This window comes from Xenopus laevis, chromosome 9_10L (genome assembly GCF_017654675.1).
Source record: "Xenopus laevis strain J_2021 chromosome 9_10L, Xenopus_laevis_v10.1, whole genome shotgun sequence".
In the NCBI taxonomy this organism is placed as follows: domain Eukaryota; kingdom Metazoa; phylum Chordata; class Amphibia; order Anura; family Pipidae; genus Xenopus; species Xenopus laevis.
Genome location: NC_054387.1, coordinates 124,609,598 through 124,621,462, shown reverse-complemented (window position 1 = coordinate 124,621,462; position 11,865 = coordinate 124,609,598). Strand labels below are relative to the sequence as shown.

At 41.2% G+C, this 11,865-nt stretch overlaps 1 protein-coding gene across 1 annotated transcript; it reads left to right on the top strand.

The window, feature by feature from the left end:
* The first annotated feature begins 1,903 nt into the window (after positions 1-1,903).
* ccdc42.L (coiled-coil domain containing 42 L homeolog) lies at positions 1,904-10,502 on the top strand. The gene is made up of 7 exons (XM_018236713.2): positions 1,904-2,010; positions 5,516-5,612; positions 5,922-6,026; positions 6,780-6,980; positions 7,064-7,273; positions 9,120-9,278; positions 10,316-10,502. Exons 1-7 carry the CDS (start codon positions 1,946-1,948, stop codon positions 10,442-10,444), a joined length of 966 nt encoding a protein of 321 aa, XP_018092202.1. The 5' UTR covers positions 1,904-1,945; the 3' UTR covers positions 10,445-10,502.
* Positions 10,503-11,865: the final 1,363 nt, after the last annotated feature.

Here is an 11,865-nt window from a genome sequence, read left to right as displayed (position 1 = left end):
TATACGAAGCACTTTTGTAAATTACATACATTATTTATTTTCTTTTTATTCCAAGATATTAAGGGATACATGTACTGTTAATATGAATGAATTTTGTTACAACAGCGCCACCTGCTGGTCATTTTCCCACCAGTCTGACCACCAAGTAGTCAAGGAAATTGTCAGGAGAAAGAAAGAGGCTGCTCTGATGTTCTTCTGCTTAGGAATAAAATTAGAAATATTTCTCAAATCTTTCCTAAGCAGAAGAACATCAGAGGAGCCTCTTTCTTTCTCCTGACAACTTCCTTGACTACTTGGTGGTCAGACTGGTGGGAAAATGACCAGCAGGTGGCGCTGTTGTAACAAAATTCATTCATATTAACAGTACATGTATCCCTTAATATCTTGGAATATAAAAGAAAATAAATACTGAATGTAAATTGCAAAATTTCTTAGAATAGCCCCCTCATCAATTTTACATTGACTTATTTTAAAGGTTTACTTATTCTTTAAAGAATTCAACCCTTACATTAAAAAATACCCTACCCCCTACCCTACATAGACCCCCCCTCCCTCCTCCCCCCAGTTTAAGTGTTACCCCGGGCAAATGCCCCTAATTCTTTACTTACCCCTTGGTGCAGATTCAGGCATCGGAGTTCACGGGCGACATCTTCAGCTGCTTCAGTAATCTTCATAATGAGACCGGCAATTTGGCAATTCTCGTGAGTTTCGGGGCATGCGCAGTTGTTTTGTGTAACAGGAATTTGCTTCAACTGCGCATGTGCCGCCACTCTGGTCTCATTCCGAAGATTTCCAAAGAGAAGAAGATGGAGCTCCGTGAACTCTGATGCCTGAATCTGCACGAGGGGTAAGTAAAACGTTAGGGGGATTTGCCCTGGGTAACACTTAGGCTGGGGGAGGAGGGGTCTATGTAGGGTAGGTGTTTTTAAAGTTTAGGGTTGAATTCTCCTTTAAAGCTCTGACCTGCTTGACTAGTGAAAAAATGATGGGAATTGTGGTGGTACAACTGATGGAGCAAATAGTAAAGGCCTTTTTTTGTTTGTTTCTTGTTTAGAATACAGATATAATGTATAAATTAGGAAATTAAGAATTCTTGTTTTGTTGGGGTGTAAATATGTTTGTAATAAAGAAATTTTTTGTAAAAGATAAATGTGTATCATTTTCCTCCCTGCAGTTCATCCTTTGTCTGGGCCTGTGGATCTATCTATCTATCTATCTATCTATCTATCTATCTATCTCTCTCATCTATCATCTGTCTGTCTGTATGTCTATCTATCATCTATCTATCTATCTATCTATCTATCTATCTATCTTTATATCTACTGTATGTATCTATCATCTATCTGTCTAGCATCTTTCTCTATCTCATCTATCTATCTATCATCTATCTATCTATCTATCTATCTATCTATCTATCTATCTATCTATCTATCTATCTATCTATCTATCTATCTATCTATCAATCTATCTATCTATCTATCTAATCTATCATCTGTCTGTCTGTATGTCTATCTATCTATCTATCTATCTATCTATCTATCTATCTATCTTTATATCTACTGTATGTATCTATCATCTATCTGTCTAGCATCTTTCTCTCTCTCATCTATCTATCTATCTATCTATCTATCTATCTATCTACTGTATCTATCTACTGTATCTATCTATCTATCTACTGTATCTATCTATCTATCTATCTATCTATCTATCTATCTATCTATCTATTATCTATCTATCTATCTATCATCTATCCATCTATCCATCTACCTCCCTATTTATCTCTATTGTCAAATCCTGCTGTGAGGAAACAGTAGGAATGCCCAATTATTGACTGGTAAGTTGGAATGTTCCACGTAGATTGGCCACTGATTGGCCAGCAGACTTTACTGCTGTATAAACATCTTCCAAGCAAGGGACAGTTGGAGGGCCCGAGCCAAAGAGCAGGATGGACCAAGCAGAGTATTTCCATTCCTGGTGCAGACAAGACGAGATGATGCTCAATCTACTTGAGTATGAGCCCAAATCACCCCATCTTCCTCTTTCATTTTAGTAATTTTAGATGCTTGGGCTGGGCCTCACTTGGATGGAGTTGGTGTAAGCAATGCAATATCCTGACGAAGCTTCACCAGCATCCACTTACAAAAAAAGTATAGACAGTTTTCCCAAGAGGCTTTAGAGTTAGGTGTTAAGGTTACACATTGCCCATTTTCTTCCTAAAGCCCTTGAGAAAAATTGAATTGATGAATTTTATATTGCATTTTCTTGAGCTGTAACCACTCACTGAAGCCATTGTTATAATATGTTGTTAGTAAAACGCCCCTAATGGCTAATGAGCCCTCACAAATATCTGAGGGGGATTCACCAATCATCATTATAAATCAAAAAGAGTGCCAGTTAAACAGTTAGTACAAGTATATACCTTCATTAACAAGTCTTACTATCTTCACTGTGAGACCACCTACCTACACATAACAACCTAACACTCCCTCAATCAGAGAGTCTCTGGGTCCAATGAGAGATCTGCTGAGGCATTTTAACTGCTGCTTTGGACTACACCATCCCTCCTCCTAAGAGAAAGATGTGAGGCTCATACCATTGCTTTTGTACAGAAGGGTGGTGGTCTTCATGTCAAAATCATCCAACTCTTAAACCCAAGAGAAACACTATCCTGTTCCTTGCAGAATGCAACTGCGTATTGTAACATATAAGGTATATACAGTCATATGAAAAAGTTTGGGAACCCCTCTCAGCTTGCATAATAATTTACTCTACTTTCAACAAAAAAGATAACAGTGGTATGTCTTTCATTTCCCAGGAACATCTGAGTACTGGGGTGTTTTCTGAACAAAGATTTTTAGTGAAGCAGTATTCAATTGAAATTAAATCAAATGTGAAAAACTTGCTGTGCAAAAATGTGGGTATCCTTGTAATTTTGGTAATTTGAATGCATGTAACTGCTCAATACTGATTACTGGCAACACCAAATTGGCTGGATTAGCTCGTTAAGCCTTGAACTTCATAGGCAGGTGTGTCCAATCATGAGAAACAGTATTTAACATGGTCAATTGCAAGTTGTGCTTCTGTTTGACTCTCCTCTGAAGAGTGACAGCATGGGATCCTCAAAACAACTCTCAAAAGATCTGAAAATAAAGATTGTTCAGTATCATGGTTTAGGGGAAGGCTACAAAAAGCTGTCTCAGAGTTTTAACTACAGTTTCAACTGTAAGGAATGTAATCAGGAGACGGAAGGCACCAGGCCCAGTTGCTGTAAAACCCAGGTCTGGCAGGCAAGAACATTTTGCTGCAGATGATGTATCTGTACATCGTTCTACAATTCAGAGCAATTTGCACAAAGAACATGTGTATGGCAGGGTGATGAGAAAGAAGCCCTTTCTGCACTCGCACCACAAACAGAGTTGCTTGTTGTATTCAAAAGCTCATTTAGACAAGTCACAGTCATTTTGGAACAAAGTGCTTTGGACTGATGAGACAAAAATTGAGTTATTTGCTCATAACAAAAAGCGTTTTGCATGGCGGAAGAAGAAAAACACCTGCTACCTACTGTCACATTTGGTGGAGGTTCCATCATGCTGTGGGGCTGTGTGACTAGTTCAGGAACTGAGGTCCTTGATAAAGTCGAGGGTCTGATGAATTCAACCCAATATCAACAAATTCTTCAGGATAATGTTCAAGCATCAGTCACAAAGTTGAAGTTACACAGGGATTGGATGTTCCAACACTACAATGACCCTAAACACACTTGGAAATCTACAAAGACATTTATGCAGAGGGAGAAGTACAATATTCAGAATGGCCGTCACAGTCCCCCGACTTGAATATTCAAGAATAACATTCTATGGGATGATTTGAAGCAGACTGTCCATGCTTGGCAGCCATCAAATTTAACTGAACTGGAGAGATTTTGTATGGACGAATGGTCAAAAATACCCACATCCAGAATCCAGACACTCATCAAAAGCTATAGGAATTTTTTTATTTTGTAAAAACTTATCAATTTACAATAATCATCAGCTCAGCTAAATCAAAACTGATTTTAAACTATTAACCACCAATAAGCAAAATATAGTCCATGAATCTTTGGCTTGGCTCAGCAGTATCTCCCACCACCAAACCCTCTTGGAGTCCTTCCTCTGTCCATAATTCCCAAAACAAACCTGGCAAAGTCTTTCCCTTTGTCCATGAAAAAGGTTTTCCTCCCTCCCCAACCACCACCTTCACCACAACAAACCCGGCCACAAAGTCCAAAGTTTGTCTTTCTATTAGTGGGCCATCACACCACCCTTCCCACATACACCCCCCCCAACTCAGGACATATATATTGCTGAGCCAAAGAGCTTGCACAACTTTTCCACTGAAAGGCATGAGCTGGTGTTATCACATTGTCTGTTTGAAAGAGAAACATGTCAGACATCACAGGCATTAGTATCATTAATACATCAGTATAAGTCACAGTTTCACACCTCTCCATTTGGATGCATTCAGACAGCTTTGCTTAACCTCTCTTTCCCTCAGGAAACCCAAATCAGCCACCACAGACTTCACTATTTGGTCTATAACAACATCCTCATGGCTAATGGACCTTCTGCAGCGGAACTGCCATAGGTGGTACTTCATCACCGATATTATTAGATACACTGTCCCTCTATCTAGGGGATGTGGGACAGACAGAACACCATAGGCCGTATCAGCATAGGACAGGTGTTTGATGTGGTGCACGTTGAGAGCCTCTGCCAGCCGATGTTTTAAAACTTTTGTCACAGGACAATCCACAAGAAAATGTTCTAGGGTCTCATTAGTGGAACAGCCCCATGGGCACTCCCTCTCTGTGATGTTCAAAAAGCTCACATTGACTCGGACAAAAAGTCTTCCCTGAAGAGCCAGCCGGTTCAGATCAAAATACTTTGGGGGCACCCTTCTGTCATTGAGCCACCGGAGGCTCTGAGAAAGGACATCCCCCACACAGTCCTTCAAGGCCATGGGGACAATAAAGTAGTTCAATAGGATCCTCTGATAAATTTGTCTCATCAAAGGCTATAGGAGGCGTCTAGAGGCTGTTACATTTGCAAATGGAGCTCAATTAAGTATTAATGTAATATCTCTGTTGGGGTGCCCAAATTTATGCACCTGTCTAATTTTGTTATGATGCATATTTTCTGTTAATCCAATAATCTTTATGTCACTGCTGAAATACTACTGTTTCCATAAGGCTTGTTATATATTAAAAGGAAATTGCTACTTTGGGGTTTTGTTTATCATTGGCTAAGCTTTCAAAAATTTCATATGACTGTATTGTGGAAGGTAGAGGGTATAAATGAAGTAGGATTGGCTGTAGTCTCTCTAAGTAAGGGTGGAACGGCCAATGTACAAGATCAGAGACGAGACGTAAAGTAGCACAAATGGTCAATGTAGCCCCATTAATGGCCCATATAAAAGACGACAGCCTGGAGCTTAATGACTGTTGATGGGGAACATTTTCTTACATCTTACTCTGCAGGAAATGTCCAACTCAGCAGATACAGCGACTCCCACTACCTATACGACGCCTGGAGAAAAAGCAAGAAATCCAGAAGATGCTGGAAGCAAGGAGAGAGGTGAGAAATCCCAATGCCCCATCCTCCAGCTTTTAATTAACAACCCCTCTCACCAATCAATATTCATATGGCAGCGGCTCTCAGTTTTAAACTTTAAGCCCCCTTTATGGATGAACTTGGACAGTCACAAGACTACACCGAGGCTCCTAAAACATTGCTCTTACCTGATGCACAATATACACTGTATCATTACTGTCCTATGTTGAGCCTATAGACCTGGTATGAACAATAGGAATAAAAGGTGCCATGAGATGATCCTGTTGAAATCTTAGGATATTAGAATATTCACCACAATTTTTTGTTTTTCAGGATTACCACAAAGCAATGGAGGGTGTGGCCAGAGAGTGGGAGAAGCTACAGGAGAAAGAAGCAGAGATAAGAGTTGGCCTAGAGAAGTACAAGAAGTCCATTGTGGTGAGATTGGCTATGTATTGAAGAAGAAAGTAGACCATGGGCATGGGGAGCATCGCATCATCCATCAAACATATTGCACATCCCTTTTAGACTTTTCTTCTTAAAGGGGACCCGTCACCCAAAAAAAAAGATTCCAAATCCTATTTTATCACGCTAGTCAAGCAAAATGAACTTTAATTAGTCTATATAAATTGTTTGAATCTTGATTCCTTTGGTCTGAGAATTCATAATTATAGAAAGCAGGCAGAGCCATTTTGTGGACACTGTTGTTAATTCAAACCTTGTATCATCTCAAAATCTTGTTTGTGCATCAGAAATGGCGACCTGATGTCCATCCCCATGCACAGGTTACACAATTAAATGGTAAAGAGAGTGGGGGAAATTGGGTGCTGAATGGAAAGTGAAAGTAATTGTCTGCTCCGCCTCTATGCCTAAGGTATAGTGGAAGGGCAAACAATATTTGATTGACAGCAGAGATTTTTAAATGAGTTTATAACAACTATGAATGCTTTGATTAAAAAAAGAATTTGGATTTTATGTTTAATTTGAAAAGGACTTTTATTACGCAGCTATTCATGCCTGGGTGACAGGTTCACTTTAAGCAAATTTAATTGTTCCTAGAATGTAAAATCTTCTTGCCGAGATAACGCTGCTACTGTTATAAGTCAGACATTATATCTACGGTCCTTTCTAAAATAATTTCTTCTTAAGCAAAACTTGATTTTATTCATCATGGGCATGGTGCTTCTACAGAAGAACGATAAGAAACAAGAGCGGGCATTCCGAGATGCGGCAAAGGCACGGAGTATGTGTATCCAGTATGACCTGCAGTTGAAGGCCTTACAGGAGCAATGTGAGGAGTTGGATAAGAAAAGGGCTAAGACTAAAGCACAAGTCCAAAAATATGAAAAATGTCATCGATATCTGGAGAAGGTGGTAAAGGCTTCAGAAAAGGTGAGTGATATACACGACGTGGGTCCGAAATAAGCATTTCATGGGTAGTGGCCACAAAAATAGGTTGTTCTTTTTCATTTCAGTTCCAAAGCATCCCTGAACTTATGAGTCAGTTCCATGCTCTGGTAAGTTATCTACCTCAGGAGGAGCAAGAGGAACAGAAGAGCCAAGAGTCAAGAAGTCAACGTATTCACTGCATGGAGGAGAAGAGCGACTCTATTGTGCAGTTTAGTAATGAGATCCACCGCTTGTATATCCGCCTGGAGAAGGCAAAGAAGAAAAGAAGAGAGTGGGTACGAATTACAGGCATAACTACTGATGAAATGGACCATGTGACTATTATAGGGGGAAGTATAGGGGGCCAAGGGTGCCTTGATTCACAAGTGGTTTCTATAGATGTTATGAAAAAAAATATCTAGAGGGTGCCATTAATTTCTAGTTATGCCACTGAAGTATGATACTATACTGGTGGGTTTTATGTTTGAGGCATTGTCAAGGTGAGCTTTATAAGGGACATGTTTATAAAAGGGACATGGTTGCAGCTTTATTTTGGTAAAATTGCTGGAAACTGAAGGTGGTTGGGTGGGTGAGATCCTTGAGACCGTAGAATATCTAGGAAAGTAACGGAGTATTCCATCACCCACTGCTGCAAGCCCCCGAGTTTAGAAACCAAACAAAAGGGGACAAACAAAATTTCCCAGATGAGGTCTTCCAACGGCCAGAGATGCTCCTGGCTTGTTGAGAAACATGGTTTGGTATGGCCAGAGGGAAGTCAACGTGGTATTCAGGTGTTCTGTTCTCCTGTGAGTGCAGGCCTAACTACTGACGAAACAGACCATGTGACTATTAAGGGGCCCAGGAAGTATAGGGGGGCCTAGGGTGCATTCACAAGTGGTTTCTATACATCTAGAGGGTCCCATTCATTTCTAGTTATGCCATGTTAGTATGATATACTGGTAGGTTAATGTTTGAGACATTGTCAAGGAGAGATTTGTGAGGGACATCTCTTTTATAACAGGGATATGATTGCAGCTTTATTTTGGGAAAATTTTTGGAAACTGAAGGTGTTTGGGTGGGTGAGATCCTTGAGACCTTAGGTGTTTTGATGACATAGGGCAGGTAACTACACCAGTAAGGTCATTTGGGTGAAGAAAATATTGAACAGTGGAAGCTCATTGGTGCAAATTGGCATTGTGCATCTCTGGGTGTGATATTGCTGGGTACCAAAGGTAAATATGTAGATAAGATCCCTATGGTATGCAAACGTTGTCTGGTGAAGCTCACCAAGTAAATGCATTGACGTGATCAGTGGGTACCACCCATTCTGGATGTGGCGAGATTGCCTGTTATCATGTTGGAGAAAACACTTTGAGCTAGTGAGAAAATATGACAGAACATGGTTACTGTTGGTAGTCTTTCGTGATCACAAGTCTGGATTGATAAGATCACTGGGCATATAAGAAGATGTGGAAGATCTTTGTAAAGACAATGTTTGAGAGATCACTGGCTTGAACATGGTTGAGTTGTCACAAGTGGATAGAATGATTTTTATTGGGGAGCTCAGGTGGTGGAACCCATGTTTTTGAGTTTGTAAGGTCACTGGTAGAACTTGTGTTGCTTGGCAAGATCACTGAACAGACCAGAAGTTTTTTTTTCTTGACTGAGCATTTGGGGCTTACATTGTTTTCTGTTGGTAAGATCTCCGGATGGAGGTAGCAACACTAATTAGAACAGGATTTTGTGTTTAGGGTTTAAGCACACGGGCAGATTTGGGGAGATTTAGTCGCCTGGCGACTAATCGCCTCTTCTGCGGATAATCTCCCCGAACTGCCTTTCCCCTGCTATAATGCAAAAACGCCAGCGCCAATGACTTCGGAAATCGAAGCGCCGCGAGTGCATTGGCGCTGGCGTTTTCGCATTATAGCAGCCCTTTCCTTTAAAACAGCAGTCCCAGCCTTTTTTGGCCCAGGGACTAGTAAAGGAAATTTTTTTGCAAGAAGCGGGGGGGTGGAAATCGGTAGGGGTCGTGGTCAGGGGGGGGGGTCAGAAGGACCAGCGGCAACTGCACGTCCAATTCAGCGTGCCAGCGTTAATTGCGGCCCGGGACCCCTGCTTTAAAAAGCTTTTCTGCTGCTGTAGGAGTTGCGTTGGAACCAGATGCTGAAGACGGCCACCAGGAAGAATCTGCTGCTGGGAACAATAAAGGCGGCAGTGAGAGATATTTTCCAGACTGTCATTAGCCAGGGCCTGGGCAGCAACAGTGTCGGGGAAGATGACATTGTGGAGCAGCTGGAAATTGTGAGTAAATGCTATTCAACAAATAGTTTGTTAGATATTGTAGTTCAAGCTCATCTTGGTGGTCCAACCTTTGGTCAGGGTTCCCTCTGCTTCATAACAATACTCCAAAGGTAATCAGATGGCACTCACACAGCAAAACGTGCTTATCATTTGTGGTTTATTCTGATCTCTGCACTTCCCTCTGGTTCATTGCAAAGCTAGATATAGGAAAATAGTAGCGTATAAGCCATAGTTCCAAGAATATCTAGGAAAGTAATGGAGTATTCCACCACCCACTGCTGCAAGCCCCCAAATTTGAGGGGGACAACTGAAATATCCCAGGGGAGGCCTTCAAACAGCCAGAGATGCTGGTCCTCATTGAGCTGTGTGAGTAGAATGGTTTGGCCAGAGATAAGACAAAGTGGCATTCAGGGGTTCTGTTCTCCTGCGACTGCTGCAGAGACTCAGCGATACAACTGGACTAGGGTGGACAAAAACACCATTGCCGCCTCAAACCCAATGGCCAACATAATGGGCAAGTCACCTTTGTACAAAGAACCTTGAACACAAAACATGGTGTTAGTCTAGTTATCTAAACAGCTTCAAGTACAAATAAAACCTTTTTATTCTGATGACAGCGTCCCTTTAATGGGAAAGGATTGTTTTTTATACAGCACAGACAGGTTACGCTGCCCTTCACAGAGTTTGTTCATCATCACCATCAGTCCCTGCCCCAGAGGAGCTTACAATCTAAGGCCTCTATCATGCACATGTTAAGGGCAATATCATCAGGTGCCATTAAACTTGCCTGAATGTTTTTGGAATGTGAAGCTGGAGGAGTCCTGGTACCTTGGGCTTGTGTGGGGGTAGGAGGGAAGTGATTACAGTCATTGGCGGATATCTAATAAATTGGCCTAAAATAATTGTATTTGCCTGTAAATAGCTTTGGCATGGGCAGGGCTAGAAACAACCTACAGCCAATCAAAGCATTAGAATGTTCCTAGAACATAGCCCAACATACAGTCAATAAAGTACTAACAGACTTATTTGTGTTGCAGATTAGGAAAGACATTGAAGACCTTACTGATATTTGGGAAAAACTGAGCCTGAACGAGGAGCTAATGGAACCCATCCACGCCCCCCTCCTTCCCACAGATAAAACACTGGGTCACCCTCCTTCACAGTAAGAGGGGTGTAGGAACAATTGTTTTGCTTTTAAGGGAATAATTAAAAAAAAAAAAAGCATTTTTGTTCCATCTGGTCTTTTCTTGAGCAAAGAGTTTTTACAGAAATTATATTTAAAGGGATCCTGTCATGGGAAAACATGTTTTTTTCAAAACACATCAGTTAATAGTGCTGATCCAGCAGAATTCTCTACTGAAATCCATTTCTCAAAAGAACAAACAGATTTTTTTTATATTCATTTTTGAAATCTGACATGGGGGTAGACATTTTGTCAGTTTCCCAGCTGCCCCATGTTATTTCCTTCTCAATGTAACTGAATGTGTCTCAGTGGGACGTGGGTTTTTACTATTGAGTGTTGTTCTTAGATCTACCAGGCAGCTGTTATGTGTTAGGGAGCTGTTATCTGGTTACCTTCCCATTGTTCTGTTGTTTGGCTGCTGGGGGGGAAAAGAGAGGGGGTGATATCACTCCAACTTGCAGTACAGCAGTAAAGAGTGATTGAAGTTTATCAGAGCACAAGTCACATGCCTTGGGGCAGCTGGGAAATTGACAAAATGTCTAGCCCCATGTCAGATTTCAAAATTGAATATAAAAAAATCTGTTTGTTCTTTTGAGAAACGGATTTCAGTGCAGAATTCTGCTGGAGCAGCACTATTAACTGATTCATTTTGAAAAAAAAAAAGTTTTCCCATGACAGTATCCCTTTAAGAGAAAAGGTGTTAGTGTGGTACCAGGGGCGTAACTACAGGGGAAGCAGACCCTATGGCTGCAGGGGGGGCCCAGGAGATATAGGGGGCCACATGAGGCCCAAATAATGAACAATTTAAACAACTATTGTTAAAACAGGACAACCTGTGGATATATTTAGGGCCCTAAGATGAATTAGCTGTGGGGCCCAGTAACACCTTCTTACGTCACTGTTTAAGGACATTGGTGGGGCAGAAATGAATAAATAAGTCGCTATTTAAACCCTTTCATAAACACACAAGTTCTGCATTAGACTAAACTGACACTATTCTAAGTCACATATGGACAGGAGATCACTGTTTTAGAATAAATAGGCTCGGACCTAGATTTAAAGGGACACATTTCACTATACATTACAGTCCTGCAGCGGGTCAGGTACCCGTGGGTTACCCGCAAAAAAAAGCGGGCACCCTGCGGAATGAGGGGAGGATTTTCAGGTGCGGTTATAGATGCGGGTCTGATCTAAATTTCTTATCATGTAATATTGTCTATATTTTACTCCTTTTAAAGTTTTTACAAAACTTGTTTCTGTCCACGGCCATTTTTGATGACGTCACTTCCGGTTTGATGGTGGTCGGCGGGTTGGGTTGCGTATATGGCAGTTGCGGGTCCGGGTCGGGTAGTGGATCAAAGTCGGTAAATATGCGAGTTGGGGTCGCAGGCTGCGGATTCAGGT